At 53.3% G+C, this 17,358-nt stretch overlaps 1 protein-coding gene and 1 long non-coding RNA gene across 3 annotated transcripts; one reads left to right on the top strand and one right to left on the bottom strand.

Moving 5' to 3' along the window:
• On the bottom strand, positions 1–11,841 carry UBXN6 (UBX domain protein 6). Of its 2 annotated transcripts, none has more exons than XM_061422611.1 (10): positions 11,749–11,841; positions 8,624–8,787; positions 7,979–8,043; positions 6,863–6,991; positions 3,602–3,699; positions 2,553–2,628; positions 1,784–1,868; positions 1,357–1,707; positions 982–1,130; positions 1–481 (listed from the first exon to the last, which is right to left on the bottom strand). In XM_061422611.1, exons 1-10 carry the CDS (start codon positions 11,829–11,831, stop codon positions 356–358), a joined length of 1,326 nt encoding a protein of 441 aa, XP_061278595.1. In that variant the 5' UTR covers positions 11,832–11,841; the 3' UTR covers positions 1–355. The 2 variants fall into 2 exon arrangements, with proteins under 2 accessions (XP_061278595.1, XP_061278596.1); XM_061422612.1 differs by lacking the exon at positions 11,749–11,841 and adding an exon at positions 11,281–11,522.
• Positions 11,842–12,047: 206 nt separating this feature from the next.
• On the top strand, positions 12,048–12,608 carry LOC133250859 (uncharacterized). The gene is made up of 2 exons (XR_009737442.1): positions 12,048–12,338; positions 12,515–12,608. It is a non-coding gene; the product is annotated as an uncharacterized LOC133250859 (long non-coding RNA).
• Positions 12,609–17,358: the final 4,750 nt, after the last annotated feature.

The following is a 17,358-nucleotide window of genomic DNA, read 5'->3' as shown; positions in this document are numbered from 1 at the left end:
AACTAGTCAACATCTGTTTATTCAGGTTTATAACTTTACAGAACTTGTTCTGATAGGCCCAGGCCTCCCTTGGCCAGTTACCCTAGGGCCACTGCACACAGGGTCCTGGCCAGGGCTGCAGGCTGCTCTGCCTGGGAGGCACCCAGGGCTTCTGTTAAACAGATTACTAGTGATGCCCTCTCCTGACGGTGGTCATGGCTGTGTGCCCGGCCAGCCAGCGCCCCTCCTCATGCTCACACTGCCCCATGGGCAGGGCGAGTGGTTCTGGAGGTGGGACAGGGACTGGGACGGGAGAACGTGGAGGAGAGCACGAGACAGACCCACGGTGGGACTGAGCCAACCCTGCTTTATTTCACTAGAGCTTCTCAATGGCCGACAGGAGCTCGGGTTTCAGGATAGACGTGTCTGGCTGGGTGCCTGCAGCCCTGATGTCCTCAAGCACAGCCGCATCCCACGAGAAGGTCAGGAGGGCAGAGGGTACCTGCAGCAGGGTGAGAGGCGCAGAGGTCCAGCTTCACGTTCAAATCTCCCTGCTGGAGCCCAGGCCACGCTCGCCCAGGGTTGCTCCGGCCCACGGGTGATAGCACCGCTGTGCTGTCAAGGGCACATCAGAGGAGGACGCCCCCCTGGCCTGGCTGAAGCCCACCCAGCCCGGGGCAGCAGTTGGCACTTCCTCTCCAGGCCTCCTTCCCAGTCTCCCTGAATCAGGGTCTGACCGCAATCCAGCCCCCTCCTTCATCCTCTCAAAGAATTCCTGCATTTTGAATGCCTTCTGGTCTCTGCTTTGCAGAGGACTCTTAACACACTTGGCACATTTCCATTTTGCAAACAGAAGTTACTCAAGGCCACACCACAAGTGGGAAGGTGGGTCTTAACACCCAGGGACACCTCCCCAGTACCATCCCATCCCCTCTTGGGGCCTTGTGATGATTTAACAAGAGCCCAGAGAGTCGGGTTAAGGTGCGGGGAGCCATCACTCACCAGCCCACACTCGTTGAAGGCCAGGTTCTCATCTTCCGACAGCTTCTGCCCACCCGAGGCCAGCAGCTCAAAGGGCAGCCAGTCGTTCTGCAAGGCCTCCCGGACAAACCCATACAGCGCCGCCACCCGCTCCCGGGCGTAGAAGGTCCCTGGGGTGAGACAGTCAAGTGGCGCTGGAGCTCGTGGGAGCCCCTCTGCGCCAGCCGGCCGTGAGCCCTCAGCCTCCTCCCCGGGGACGAGCGCAGCCCAGACCGGCCACACGGGCGCCCAGCGCGCACCCTGCACCCTGCAGCAGGCAGCCGTCGGGGACGCGCACGCACACCTCCCCGGGGACAAACGCAGCCTGGAGGTACCGCACAGGTGCCCAGAACGGACCCTGCAACAGGCAGCCGTCGGGGAGGCGCACGCGCAGCAGCGTGTACGTGTACTTGCGCATCTCCCGCTGCTCCTCCCGCTCACGCATGGCCTTGGTCCGTAGCACGCTCAGCCGCTCCACGGCCTCCGACCGCAGCCGCTGCTCCCGCTTGATCTCCTCGGCCGTGAGGTTGAAGAAGTCCGCGGGCAGGTCAAACTGCGAGGCCAGGGTCGAGGGCCGGAAGACGCGGCGCTGGCGGGCCAGAGTGGCACGCACAGGCTCGGCGCTCAGCAGCTGCTCCTTGTGCCGCTCCAGACTCTGAGGCTGGGCCAGAGCGGCCTCGCTCAACACGTAAAACTCCTCGGGGCCCTCTGGAACACGCAGAAACGTCACTGCCTAGTCAGGGAGACCCCTCGCCGGACCCTCCTGCCCCAACTTGGCTCTTACCCTGGTCAGGGATTGGAAGCAGCACCTTCTGGAAACCGATGGCCTCAAAAAACTCGTGGGTCCCTTCCAGGCAGTGAATGCGTTCCTGAGAGCGGAGGCAGAGGTCACACGGGACCCTTGGGGGCCTCCCTGTGCCCCTCAAGACTCTCCGCCCACCCTGGCCCTCCCGGCCCGGAGTCCCTGGTCTCAGTGCAGCTGCTATCCCTGGACAGGCTGAACTCCTGAAGCCGTCTGAGGGGCTGAGCTCACAGAGGGCCGGGGACCGAGAAAAGTCAACACCAGGGCAGGCTGAAGATCCAAAGGACAACGTGAGGAGGGAGTGCCAAAGGTGGGGCAGGCCAGCTATGTGATGCTGGACTCAGGTGGAAGCCACCAGAAGAAAGTGGGGCCCTTCCGGCCGCAGGAGCAGATACCACGGGCCAGGGTGATGGGCCAATTTCTCCACAGATGCCAGAAGCCTGCCTTTGTGTGGAAAACCTCCCCAGTGCTGATGTTCTCTCAACTAACTCAACACTGTGGGTGGTGGGCAGGGCAGAGGGTGTATGGTGCTCAGAGAGCCCACCCTCCCACCCACCACCTCAGCCCACCTGGACTGCTCCCCACTGCCCACCCCCCTAACCCACCCCCCAAGTAGGGGCCCTTCTGCAGCCAGCTGTAGCCCCCATCCCAGGCTGTCTGCAAGCCAGCTGCTCCCTGTGATGGCTTGGGTCCTGGGGGGCCTCATGGGCCCAGTCACACCAGGCCCAGTCCCTCTGCCAGCAGCCCTCACCTGGAACACCTTGTTCTGCACCTTGATCTTTCGGTACTTCTCCTCCTCTGGGTGCAGGTGGATGTTGTCTAGGTACCTGGGATGGATAGGGGCCGACAGCTCAGAGCCACGCCACCTCATTAAGGGTGACCCCAAGCAAGGTGCTGCCATACCTGGACACCCCACAAACCCCGACCCCTGGCGCCCAAGACACCAGGCCTCCCCTTCGGTCCTGCCTTCTGAGGGCACCAATGACCTGCCACGGTGGGTAGAGCGGGGCAGGGCCAGAACGGTCTCTGGAGCTGATGGGTCCCTGGAGGTCCTCCAGCTTGGGGGGCTCCTGAGTAGCACAAACTGCTAGGCACCGCCACCCAGACCTGCTCAATAAGAGGAACAGGGCGACCCTGCCTCTTCACTCTCTTCTGATGATCCCAATAGGAAGCCAGGGTTGGGAACCCCTGATACAAGGTCCGTCTAGTCAAAGCTATGGTTTATCCAGTAGTCGTGTATGGATGTGAGAGTTGTATTATAAAGACAGCTAAGTGCCAAAAAATTGATGCTTTTGAACTGTGGTGTTGGAGAAGACTTTTGAGAGTCCCTTGGACTGCAAGGAGATCCAACCAGTCCATCCTAAAGGAAATCAGTCCTGAATATTCATTGGAAGGACTAATGCTGAAGCTAAACTCCAATACTTTGGCCACCTGATGCAAACAACTGACTCACTAGAAAAGACCCTGATGCTGGGAAAGATCGAAGGCGGGAGGAGAAGGGGATGACAGAGGATGAGATGGTTGGATGGCATCACTGACTCGATGGACGTGAGTTTGAGTAAGCTCTGGGAGTTGCTGATGGACAGGGAAGCCTGGTGTGCTGCAGTCCATGGGGTTGCAGAGTTGGACACGACTGAGCAACTGAACTGAACAGATGCAATAAACCTCTTCATTTTAAAGATTGATAAATGGCCCCAGAGAGACCAGACCCCTTCCCCAAGGGCCCAGGGAGAGGACCATGCTTCCTGCAGGCCTCCTCAGCAGGAGTTGGCGCCTGGTGGGAGAGGGCTGCCCACTCACTTGGCAATGGTGTCCACGCCCAGCTTCACCCGGTCCCGGTCCTTGTTGAACGTGTGGATCTTCATGATGGAGGCAGCCACTGGGTCAGTGGAGAAGTGCTGGGGGAGTCAAGAAAGCAGAGGGTCAGGAAGCACCCTCCTCGGGGCCACACTGGCTAAGTGGCCCGGCTCTCAGCACACACTGGCAGCATGTCCAGAACCTGCCAGCCACTGTAGACGCACTGCCTCTCCTAATCCCCCAGCCCTGCAAGGGACGTTCTAGAAACAGACTGAGGTGGCAGAAACAGGATGCAAAAAAGGTCTGTGACCTGCGGCTGCCCAATGCACAGCCAGGGAGGCAAAACAGTGGAGATGCCGCTGACCCGTCCCCCTGCCTTGGGGGTGCCACCTGCTTCCCTGGGGATTGGAGGGGCCGTGTTTGATCCCTCAGCTGGCCCAGCCTCTGGGTGCCCCCAGGGACCCAGCAAACAGCATCGCAGTAGGGAGAGACTGAGAATGGGTCACCGAGGTGAGGAGCAGGGTCAGGCGCAAGTGTGCTCGCACTGGACAGCCAAGCACATGGCTTCACTGTGGGGTCTTGTTTTTCCGCAGCCCCAGAAAGTCAGCAGTTACATGGCCAGTGGGGCTGGTACCTGCGGCAGCCTCAAACACATCTGCTCTGCCTGAACAGGGGTGCGGGTAAACAGTGGGGTCATTAGAGGTGATGGATCAGAGCAGAGACCACCTGGCCACTCAGATCTACCTGTGCACCCCCGCAGAAGCCCAGCCAGAGCTCCTGGAAGGTAGGTGTGAAGCCTCTGCCTGCCCCGGCCCGCCTCTCTGAACTACAGTGGGGGTCAGCCTTCAGCAGCCATGTGTCACTTGACATCTGATGTGAACTGGGTCAACTCTCCTGGGGACTTCAAATCTGGACCTTGTCCAGTCTGCCAGTTACCAGCATAAGACAAAAAGGTTCAGACGGGCCAAGTAAGTGGGTCTGCAAAGCAGCAGCTGTGAGATGGAGGCGGGGGGGGGGGCGTCCTCAGGATATGGCTGAGCCAGGCTGACGGCCCCCACTTCAGCCTCCTGGGACAAGCACACCCACCCCCCAGCAAAGAGCTGCAGCTCCCAATGCTGTTCTCAGAAGTATCCAGGCAGCCTGCAGCCTCATTTAAATTAGGACCAGGGGATGTGAACAGACAAGGGACAAAGGAACACAACGTCCATGTAGGTATTCATGTTGTGATGGGGGTGGACTTCACAGTGGCCAGAGACAGGTATTTCAACAAATAAGGACTGGGGAAAACTGGGTAACTATCTGGGGAAAAAATAAACACGCACAACACTGTAAATTAACTATACTCCAATGAAAATTTTTTGAAAATGAAAATAACCCTAGCTGCATGCATCATATTCTACACAGGGATAAATTCTAGTTGGAGCAAACCTTTAAACATTAAAAAGCAAGACAGAATAGCACTAGAAAAACCATGGAAGAACTGTTTTAATTCTTTAGTAGGGAAGGCTTTTCTAAGTATGCCAAAAACCTGGAAGCCATAAATTAAAATCAATGCATTGAATTACATAGAAAAAATTTCTGCATGGCTATGTGACCATAAGCAGAATATAAAAATAAGCTGGAGAAAAAAATATATAAACTGGAGTAAAATATCCCCAGATCATAGACAAAAACCTCATTTCCCTAATATGTAAAGAGTGCCTACAAATCAATAATAAAAAAAAAAACCCAATACAAAAATGGTCAAAAGATGCATTCTCATATGAAAACATAGACAACCTAATCCTAAAAAGGGAGATGCAAACTAAAAACTGCTGAAATGTTTTTACCTATCAATTTGGGTAGAGGCAATGAACGTTTGGTCACCCACAGTGACAGGGGACAGGGCAAATGGGAACTTTCTCCCACAATGCTGGTGAGAGAGTGAGTCGGGACAAACTCTATGGAGGATCACCTGGTGACAACTATCCAAAGCCTGACGCAGATGTTCTTTGTTCCAGCAACTTAGCTTCTGGAATGGAACCTACAGCTCGAAGTGCTGTACAGACCAGGTTTTCATCATAAATATTGTCCTCTCTAGTGAAAGATTGGAAACTTCCTACATGCTCATCAACACAGGGCTGGTTAGTCAAGGAACAATTTACAGGAGTCACCGTGCAGTCACTATGGAGAAAGCAGACTTTCAAACCGCTCATAAAAAAATAGAGGGACTTCCATGATGGTCCGGTGGTTAAGATTCTGTGCTTCCAATGCAAAGTGTGTGGGTTCCATCCCTAGTGGGGGAACTAAGATCCCACATGCGGCGTGGCAAAAAAAAAAAAAGAAAAAAAACAGGGGTGATAGAGCAAATGAGGTAAAAACGTTAACAACTGGCAGGTTTGGGTAAGGTGGGGAGAATGACACAGGTATTTGTAACTTGATCCCTGGAACCTGGGAGAATGTAGGTTAAGGGGCAGGGGTTGAGCAGATGGAGTTAAGGCTGTTGATTTGACCTTAAGATAAGATTAGCTGGGATTACCAGGTGAGCCCAATGGAGTCGTAAGGGCCCTGAAGAGGGGGAAGACAGAGAAAGAAGCAGAGAGCGGGCAGCTAGGAAAGGCCTGGCCTGGCTCAGCTGGCCGTGAAGGCAGCGAAGGAACAGCAGCAAACAGCCTGAATCCCCAGGGCTCCCAGAAGGCTCACAGCCCTGTGACCATCTTGACTGTAGCCCACTCCTAACTTCCAGAACTGTGAGGGCAGAGACGTGCCTCTGGAGGCACCACATTTGTAATATTTGTAATAATCTGTTGGAACAGTAATAGGTCACTCCTACCCTAGGTGAAGGAGATTCAGATGTTCTTTCTGTTCTTGTACTTTTTCTTTAGGTTTGGAATTATTTCCTAATAAAGAATTTTAAGCAAAAAAAAAAAAAACAAAACAAAACATGGAAATTCTTCCTGTACTGATAAATGCTGCAGTTCCATGTCAGATGTGAACGGCAGATTGATTTTTATGTAAAACAAAAACGCAGCCCATGTAGGAGATACAGATGCCTCGGTAGTTTGTATCTGGAGCATCTCTGAGAACGGATATAACACGCTCAGAGCTGGTGCCCCGGGGAGGGTGGAGGCGGCTTTCTCCACCTACCCTCCCGGACTGTGAATTCTGTCCCACAGGTGAGGAAGGTTAGCACAGAACTGGAGCACACCCAGGTGGTGACGCTGCAGGGGCTGCTGGGCCTTCCAGACTTCAAGGGGCAGCTCAGGCATCGGGGCAGGCACTCACCATGAGAATGGCCTCTCTGATGCGGGCGTCCCGCTGGTCCTTCCTTAGGATGGCCCCCGTGAAGGGGCAGGTGAAGTATACCCCGGGCACCGCCAGGTGGGCAGAGCCTTCCTCTTTGGGCTCAGGCGCCTGGGAAGATGGGAGAAGGTGTCAGCCTGGACTGTGGACAAACGCCACCCTGAGTGCCACACTCCTGAGAGCATAGCCCTGGGAGCCAGACAGCCCTAGGCCTAACGTTGTCACCTCTGCCTACTGTGGAACACTGTGGCCCAGTAGCCAAGCCCCTCGGAGCTCATCTTCGGGGTTGTAAGATGTCCTTGAGGGACCAACTCAGAATTCAACAAGATAAGGAACACAGAGCGTGCTCTGGACACAGAGCAAATGCTCAACTGAGGGCTCCTGCTCCCCCTGACTGAGGAGTGAGGAAGGGGCTTTGGAAAGGGAGTCAGGGGGTCAAAGGTGCCCTGGGTGAGCCCCAGCCTTGGTCTGCAACTCAATTCCTAGGTCATCTTCAAGGTTCCTTCCTTTCTAAAACTCTCAGGCCTCACGGGTGGTGCTGCTCAGAACACCCTTTCCGCCAAGCTCTCTGTTAAGATTACACCAGTCTCTGTGTGCCCCACTACCAAGGAAAGCAGCAGAGGGCAGCGCTAAGAGAGGGCTTTGGAGTCAGACAGCCTGGGAATTCCAGTCCTGCCCCTGCTGGTTTAGAGGTGCAAACTGAGGACACTGGGCTCTCTGAACCTCAGTTTTCTCTTCTGAAAAATGGGAACTGTAACAGCTCCTCTCCGTGTGTGGTTACAGGGGAATGACTGAATGGACGTGCAGCCCCTCCCCCGGCACTTGGGTTTGGTTTCATTATGCGTCAGGCATGCAGGTCCCAGATGACACCACCCTCCACCACGGGGTTCCCTAACCTGCCTCAGTACCCTGAGGCCAGAGGTGACCTCGATCCACCCTGACAGCTGCATCTCCCTCCCCTCCCCAGCAGCAGATGCTTACAGCCCAGGACTGGGCACCAATAAGACCAGAGGAGGAAAGAGCCCAAGCAGGCCCTCCAGGCCCCCCTCCCCAGGCCCCACTTTGGGGGTCCCACTGCTGCTGCCGCAATGTCTTTACCGTGTTGCTCCCTGGGGCCTCTGGGTCCCCACTGACCGCTGCTTCAGCCCGGAGTTCCTTTCTCACTGTGGCGAGAGGCAGGGAGACGGAGAACACGTCAGTGTGTGGAGTGAGCCTGCACGCCACGTCCAGGCCTGAATCCTCATACGGGTCACACTCTAGTCCTTCCAGCTCGAGGTCCTCCTGGCCCCCGCACCTCTCCATGCCCCCAGGCTCAGGCTGCACCAGACCATGCCCTCCTCCTGCTCCAAGTCCTGGTTCTGTCTCCCTCCACCATCCCAGACATCCCTGCCCCAGATCACAGACAGACCCCTCCTGAGCCTTTTCACCAGCACTTCCCCTTTGTGGTAAAAGTGTTAGTTGCTCAGTCACGTATGACTCTGTGCTACCCCATGGACAGTAGCCTGCCAGACTCCTCTGTCCGTGGAATTCTCCAGGCAAGAATACTGGAGTGGGGTGCCATTTCCTTCTCCAGGGGATCTTCCTCACAACTGTGATTTAAACCTCCTCCTACCTCAAAGTGTGGGAGCCCGAAGGCTCCGGGACCCATGAGAAGCAGAGGATCCGCTTAGAGGACAGTGGGGAGAGGCCTGCTCCACCTGCCCCATGTCCCCCCGCCATGGCTGGAGGACAGTCGAGGCTCACCCTGGTTCCGGATGGAGTCCTGCGATGTGGGACCCCGTGCCCGGGGCTGCTTCTGCTCCAGCCGGGCCAGGGCCGCTGCTGCCGCCATCTGCGCCTCATTGGTGGGTCCCTGGCGGGGCTGTCGCACTGGCGGCTGGCTGGGCTTCTCTTTGGGGGCCTTCTCCCTAAGGAGATGCAAGGGGATGGTGAGGTGACATGGGGTTGGCAGGAGAGTTTCTGTCCCCTCCCCCTCCTGTCCCAGCAGACACAGCCGTGCCTCTTCCCTGGGGGCCACCAGACAGTGGTTCTAACGCTGACAGAGGAGTCCCTGGAGGCAGATGGTGGTTCTATTCCCTGCTTGGCCCTTCTGGGCAAATCCTGTCCTGGTCTGGGCCTCGGAGTCGTCACCTGTCAGGCGGGGGGAGAGCACACCCACCGTCTGCCCCCTTCCCCATGGGAGAGTCTCTACCCGTATTGTCTACAAGGGTAAGACCCATCCAGACTTCGTCTACTGAGCACCAACTGTGTGCCAGGTAGATGGCATGCCAGGAGCTAAGGCTCAGCATGTCTATTCCTCAGGGCAACGTTCCTCCCTACGAGGGCTCCAGCCACTCTCTCACAAGCCCCAGAGGTTCATGGAAGCTGGGGCAGTGTGCCAGGCTGCACACAGGCCCTGTGTGAGGCAGGCTAGAGAGATCTGGTTTGGTATTGCCTCCACCCTGGGAAGCAGGGTGATTGCCCCGCAGGATGGGCACCCTCTAGCCCTGACCCAGCCGGGAAATGACCTGGCCTCCTCCTCATTCCAGTAGAGTCCTGCCTCCCACCCAGGTCTGACTCTGCCTTGCTCTTCTTCCCTCAGGACTCTCTCTTTGGGAGCTGGAATCACCTGTGCTATATCTCAAGAGGGAGCCAAGACTCTGCATTCACGGCCTTTCTGCGCCTCCGCCCTTCCCCGGTCCCCCTCTCTGGTCAGACACCCAGGGCAGCCCTCTTTTCTGATCCCTGCTCCTCTTGCCCACCCTGTCCACAGCTGAAAGTTTCAGGCTGAAGAACAGACAAGTCACCTATGGGTAGCCCCGCCCGAGCCCCACCATTCAATAAAAGCACCATTTTCCAAACCTTTCACTCCCCCCTCCTCCCTTCATGGCTCATCCTGGCAGCCAAAGGGGTTCTTCTAAAACCCAGTCACTCCTCTGCATATACAGCCCCCTCACCCCAACAACGACAAAACCCTGTAGCAAACACAGGCCCCTCACGAGCTGCCCTTTCCCTCATTTGCTCCCATCTTTGGTCTGACGGTCTTCTACCACAAGACCTTTGCACTCTGCTGTCTGGGGGAGTATTCTCCCTGGGATGGACAGGGGCCACTTCAACAGTGCATGCATGTGTATGGTATGGGTTGATTTCCACACGGCTAAATCTGAGCTCAAACTTCCCCTTCTTAGAGAGACATTCTCAGACCACCTAACAGTCCCCAGCATCGCTGGCAATCTCAACCCTGTTTTTTTTTCCTTCACAGCAAACCTTCCATCATTTATGTATTGGCTTACTTGTCCACCTCCCCTCACAGGAAGGGGAGCCCTGAGAGGGCAGGGATTCTCATGCCGTGGCAGTTAGCTGGACACACATCCTGCATCTCTAGTCTGGCTCCAGGCGCATCATGGAAGCCCAAATTTCCACATGACTTCCCTCCCCTCTCCTTCCAGGCTTCCAGTCTGACAAAACCATCAGCCCTCACCTCCTTCCAGTCACACACAGTCCCAGCTGCTCCAGCTCCCACCTCCACTCACTACTTGATGGACAAATGAATGGACTCCCTTGTTTGGCCCATGACTCTCCCTGGGCCCCTTTAAAGGGGTCCTCCTTTCCCCGCTACCCTCAGGCTCCCGGGACCTGCACTTTCCTCCCTGACTCACAGATCTGGCCCTCATGGGCCTCCTTCACCCCACTCAGTGATCCCTTCCCAAGAACCCTAGGGAACCCCCAAGCCTCATGACAGATGCCCTGATGTTCTTACCATGCACCCACTCTCCCTTACCCACCCCCACTGCCTCAGGATTCCCTCACCAACCCTTACTGCCGGCCACCCAGTCTGTCCTCCCAGCCCCCACCTCTTCACAATCCCTTCCATTATGCCTCACAGACCCCTCCCCAGGCTGACAACTTTCTTTAGTCACTCCCCATCCTAAACCCCCTCGGGCCTCCAAGCCCTCTCTGTAGCTCCCTGTAGGAATCCCAGCCCCTTCTAGACTCCTTCTGCTCATTCCTCCCCAGAGTGGAGCCTTCTCAGCCCATCCACTCCAGCTCATCACTATCTTCTGCTCAGCACTGGCCCCTCACACTTCCCCATGGAGTCTCCAGTGTGGCCCCAGGCCCCTCTCTTCAAGTTCTCCCCAGTCAAGTTACAGAGGCCTGAAGTGGAGGCCACCTTCCCTCCCCTCCCAGGTCTCCCTCCGGGGCCTTCAGGCCACTCAGCGATCACCCACGAGGAGGACCCCCATCTCCTTCTAGTCGGAGTCCCCCAGGTCCTCAACTCCACCCACCTGCCTCCCTTCTCCTCCCAGACCTTCCACAGCCCCTCACAGAGCCACTCACCTCCCCCCCGCCCCCCGCAGTTCACCCGCACCTCCCAAGCCTGACCACATCTCCAACAACGCCTAAGCTCTCCGGATCCTCACCTCCCGTCCACCCTCCTGCTCCACAACCAAGGCCCAGTTCTCTATCGCCACGGAGCTTAAGCTTCACGACTTTTTGCGACCCCAGTTCTTCTTGTTTCTCCAGGATCAGTCCCCAACTTCTGATCACCGAGATGCCCTCAGATCTTAGGCGATGACTTTTCAGGGGCCGTTCCCCGCATCCCTGGCCTCTCCCTTACCGCCCGCCCTAACCGGCTAGGGTCTCTTAACTGACCCCTCAGTTCCTGCAGCCCCGCCCCCTCGAGCCTCGCTCCCTCTGCCCCGCCCCCAGAGGCCTCCCCTCCCCCAACTCCCACCCCTCCCTCGTGCCCCGCCCCCGGAGGTGTCCCCCAAGTTCTCTCAGCCGCCCCTCCACGCCCCTCGCCTTTCCTAGACTTCCCGCGCGCCGCCCCCCGCCCCCCCAAGCCCATCCCCGTCCCCGGGTCTCAAGCTTCAACGCCTGTCACGCACCCCACCGACTCCGTGAGCTTCTGACCCGGTCCCGCGCTCTTGAACTTGATGTCGGCCTTGATCTCTTGGAAGAATTTCTTCATAGTGGCGGCGGGCCCGGCGGCAGGGGGCCGCGGGGGGGGGGGGGGCGCAGGGCCCAGTACGGGAGGGGCCGGCAGGAGCCAGCAACCGGAAAAAAAATACGGCGCCGCCGGAAGTCCCGCCTTCGCGAGGGCAGTCCACGTGACAATCGGCGCAGCGTGCCTCTCTAGATCTCTGCGTCTTGCTGGCCCAAAGTGACCACTCTGCACTCTCGGGGCGCGTCTCTGTGGTTCGTCTGGATTCTGTTGCCAGGGGCAACGACGGTGCTTCCAGAGGGAGGGAGGGAGGTTGTGCTTGAGCGCCTTCCACCGCGTTCCCCAAGGAGTGACAAGAGGGAGAGGGACAGGCCGAGGACCCCGCGGAGAAAGCGCTGGCCCTGTCCTTTTACTTACTCAAGAACCTTCCCTGGCTACCCAGCGGTCACGTGAAAAAGTCCCAACTCTGTGTGGGGGTAAAGTCCCCACGACCCAGCCACGTGGTCAGTGCCAGTAGTCCTCAACAAACACAAGGTGGGAGAAAATGAAGAGGATGGGTTGCACAGAGCTAGGGCTTGGGGACCCTGGATAGCAGATCACCGAGGGGTTTAACTTAAAGAGATCGGAGATTATCCTCAGAGCGCTGACGGAGTTCAACGAAGAATCTAGTGCAGCCCAAACTTTAACCTTGCTGAACTTTGTTTTCCTAGCTATGAAATGAGGATACGAATAGCACCGGCTTCAAAGGAGGTCTGTGAAGATGATGCTGCAATTCGAAATCTCTGAATAAATCGCGGACGTTATCATGATTTTGTTGTTGTTCAGTCGCCAAGTCGTGTCTGACTCTTTGCTACTCCATGGACTGCAGGTTTACTCCTTTAAGAACAGTTTTTGAGAGTCCGTTCTGTACCAGCAGTGTAGAAAACAAAATTCCCTGACCTCAAAGAACTCGTGATCTTTTTGATTGGAGGAGAGAGCCAGAAAATATAAAATCTATGGTGGACTGGATGGTGTTAGTAATGTGGAGAAAAATTAAGCGGGAAACGATTGAGGGAATGGGAGGGTGGACGCAGTTTGTAACATTACATAAGAATCACACACAGGAAAAGGGCTTGCTTGAGACCACCAGGGAAATTTGATTGGATCCAGGTGTTAGATGATATAAAGGAGCTATTGTTGATTTTGTTAAGAATGGTAATGACATTGTAATGATGTTTAAAAATAAATTTTTTTCAGCTAAAGATGTTTTCTGAGGTATTTGTGGGTGAAATAACATCTCAGATAGGTTTTTGTTTTTATTAAAATTTTTTATATGAACCATTTTTATCAGATATTTTTTTAAATACTCCAGAAAACGGACTTCCCTGGCAGTTCAATGGTTAAGACTTTGCCTTCCAATTCAGGGGCTGCAGGTTCAATCTCTGGTCGGGGTGCTAAGATAAGACATGTGCTGTGCTGAATCATTCAGTTGTGTCATATTTTTTGCGGCCCAATGGATTGTAGCCCACCAGGCTGCTCTGCCCATGGAATTTTCCAGGCAAGAATACTGGAGCAGGTTGTCATTTCCTACTCCAGGAGATCTTCCTGACCTAGGGATAGAATCTGCATCTCTCGCATCCCCCTCATTGGCAGGCAGGTTCTTTACCACTAGCACCACCTGGGAAGCCCCAGATCCCACATGCTTTGGGGCCAGAAATCCAAAGCATAAAAGCAGAAACAATATAGTAACAAATTCAGTAAAGACTTGAAAATAGTCCACATGGAAAAAAATCTTTTAAAAAGTAAATAATACAATACTCTGGCGGGGTTTCCCTTTTGGTTCAATGGTAAAGAATCTGCCTGCCAATGCAGGAAACTGGTTTGATCCCTGGTCTGGGAAGATTCCACATGCTTCAGAGCAACTAAGCCCACGCACCACAACTACTAAACCTGAACTCTAGAGCTGGGAACCGCAACTACTGAGCCCACACGCCCTAGAGCCTGTGCTCCACAACAAGAGGAGCCACCATAATGAGAAGCCCCCGCACTACAACTAGAGTAGCCGCTGCTAGTCACAACTAGAGAAAAGCCTGTGCAGGAACGAAGAACCAGCACAGCCAAAATAAATAAATAATTAAAAAAAAACACTCTTATGTTGGTTGCTCAGTCGTATCTGACTCTTTGTGACCCCATGGACTATAGCTCACCAGGCTTCTCTGTCCATAGGATTTTCCAGGCAAGAATATTGGAGTGGGTTTCCATTCCGTTCTCCAGGGGATCTTCCCAACCCAGGAACTGAACCCAGGGCTCCTGCACTGTAGGCAGATTCTTTACCGTATAAGCCACCAGGGAAGTCCCCCACCCCAAATACTCTAGCAAAAAAAAAAAAAAACAAACACATGCATGTGTGCACACATTTAGGTTGGAATTCTCATGGCTGCATTTTCACTGTGTGATTGAGTGCAAGAGTATGCCCAGAACATTTACTGAGCATCTGCTGGGTATCAGGCCAGTACAGTCACAACAGAGAATAAGACTGATGGGATCCTGCCCTCAAGGGGCTCACAGTCAATTAGGGATACAACTATTAAATAAGTATATAGTGACGGGTAGTGATAACTCCTGTGAAAGAAAATAAAGTAGGAGAAGGGAATCAAGAGTGATGGGAGGGACTTCTCTAGTAGTCCAGTGGTTAAGAACCCACCTTGCAATGTAGGGTACTTGGGTTCCATCCTTGGTCAGGGATCTAAGATCTCACATGTAACAGGGCAACTAAGCCCATGAGCTGCACTACTAAGCCCAAGCCCAGCAGCTGCAGAGTCCATGTGCTGCAATGAAAGATCCTGCATGATGCAATGAAGATGGCTTGCCACAACTAAGACCCTATGCAGCCAAATAAGTAAATACATATTAAAAAAAAAACCAGAGCAATTGGAGTTCTCTTTCAGATAGGCTAGTAAGGTCTGACATTTGAATAGAAATGTCTGAAGGAGACAAGGGGCAAAACCATGGGGGTATCTGGGAGAAGAGCATTCCAGGCAGAAGGAACAGCAAAGGTGAAGGCCCTGAGGTAGTAGCTTATTTCACAGAGCACTGTGCCCAGAGCAGGGTGGGCAAAGGGGAGAGTGGACCCTCTGCTGAGAGTGGGTAATGTGTGGTCTGATCCTCCCCTCTATTGAACAGTCTATAGCCGCAAGGAACTGTGGTCTGGTGAATTAATTTGTAGCCAGGGGAAAATCCTTCAGGAGATGTATAAGTTAGTAGTTGCTGCATAACAAGCAGTCCCCAAATTTACCAACTTAAAAGACCAACCATTATCTCAAAATGTCTGTGCATCAGAAATCAGGAGTGGCTTAGCTGGGTGGCTCTGGCTCAAGGCTTTCAGGAGATGCTGAAGTCAGTGTTGTCTGGAGCTATGGCCACATCTGAAGGCTCAACTGAGGGAGGGGCTGCTTCCAAGCTCACTCAAATGGTTGTTGGCAGGCCATAGGGCCTTGATTGCTATTGATCAGAGGCCTTAGGCCCTCCCTATATAGACCTTTCTATACACCACTTGAGGGTCATCATAACATGGCGGCCAGGTTCCTCCAGTGTGTGTGACCTGTGTGGGTAATAAAAGAGAGTGAGACGGAGGGAGCAAGCAAGAGTGGAGTGGGATTTCCCTAGTGTTCCAGTGGTTAAGAATCTGTCTTCCAATGCAGGGGACAAGGGTTCAATCCCTGGTTGGGGAACTAAAATCCCACATGCCACAGGGCGAATAAACCCAAGAGCCACAACGAGAGCGAAGCTGATGCACCATAGTGAAGAGCACGAAAGATACAGCATGCCGAAACTAAAACCCCGCGCAACCAACACAATTAAAAAAAATTAAAAGGCGGGGGAGAGGAGTGCCCAGGAAAGAAGCCACAGTATTTTTATAACCCAGTATCAGACTTAACATACCATCATTTCTAACATTTGCTACTGGTGTCACAGACAGAGACTTTCCTTCAGTGTGGGTGCGGACTTCACAACAATGTGACTGCCAGGAGGTGGAAATCACTGGGCTCCAATTTGAAGGCTTCCCACCACACTGCAGTGTTGAGTAAAAATGCAATGGTTGGGACTTCCCTAGTGGTCCAGTGGTTAAGAATCCACCTGCCAATGCAGAGGACACAGGTTTGAGCCCTGGTCTGAGAAGATTCCGCATGCTACAGGGCAACTAATCCTGTGTGCAACCACTGCTAAGCCTGCCCGCTGCAACTGTTGAAGCTCCCCCACCCTAAGACCTATGCTCCCCAACAAGAGAAGCCACTGTGATGAGAAGCCTGCACACCATAACTAGAGAAAGCCCGAGCACAGCCGCAAAGACCCAACACAGTCATAAATCCATAAATCAGTAAATAAAATTTTTAAATGCAATAGATGATGCTATCTGCCCACTGGTTTACGATAGGTAGAAAACATGCTGTGGAAAAAACAAGGTAAGGAAGAAGGAAAGAATTCTAACACTGGTTATTTAGGGTTGGATTATAGGGGATTTTTCTCCTCTTTCTCAACTCTCTTTAATGGGGTTCTTTGACTTTTACGATAGAAAATAACATTTTAAAGTAAAAGACAATTGCATTAAGCCTCTAGGTCTAAATTCATGAGAATTACAAAGGATAGAGAAACAATAAAACAGCCTCATGGGAATTTCATGGTGGTCCAGTGGTTAAGACTTCTCACTTCCACTGCAGGGGCTGCAATTTCAATCCCTTGTCAGGGAACTAAGATCCCACATGCTTTGTGGCAGACTCAAACTTTAGAAAAAAAAAAAAAAAACAGCCTGACAAGGAAATAGACAAATCCAGAATGTGAGACTTTCTTCAAACCAGCTTACCTGGTGGCTCGAGAAAGTCAAAGTTGCAAAAAATAAACAAGATCTTTATCAAAATGGACTAGAATAATGTAATCTTTACTTGCAGTGCATGAACCTTGATTTGATCCTGGTTCAAAAGAAAAAGCTGCAAAAACTTCATAGAACAATGAAGAAAATTGGAAATGGACTGAATATTAAACAACATCATGGCATGAATATGAATTTTCTTTGTGTGGTAAAGGTAGCATATAATTCAATGTCCCTATTCAAGTGGGCCTTAGAAAGCATCACTATGAACAAAGCTAGTGGAGGTGATGGAATTCCAGTGGAGCTATTCCAAATCCTGAAAGATGATGCTGTGAAAGTGCTGCACTCAATATGCCAGCAAATTTGGAAAACTCAGCAGTGGCCACAGGACTGGAAGAGGTCAGTTTTCATTCCAATCCCAAAGAAAGGCAATGCCAAAGAATGCTCAAACTACCGCACAATTGCACTCATCTCACATGCTAGTAAAGTAATGCTCAAAATTCTCCAAGCCAGGCTTCAGCAATATGTGAACCGTGAACTTCCTGATGTTCAAGCTGGTTTTAGAAAAGGCAGAGGAACCAGAGATCAAATTGCCAGCATCTGCTGGATCATGGAAAAAGCAAGAGAGTTCCAGAAAAGCATCTATTTCTGCTTTATTGACTATGCCAAAGCCACAAAGTCCTTTGACTGTGTGGATCACAATCAACT

This window comes from Bos javanicus, chromosome 7 (genome assembly GCF_032452875.1).
Source record: "Bos javanicus breed banteng chromosome 7, ARS-OSU_banteng_1.0, whole genome shotgun sequence".
In the NCBI taxonomy this organism is placed as follows: Eukaryota; Metazoa; Chordata; class Mammalia; order Artiodactyla; family Bovidae; genus Bos; species Bos javanicus.
Note: the sequence above shows the minus strand (reverse complement) of the source record. Positions and strands in the feature narration are given on the sequence as shown.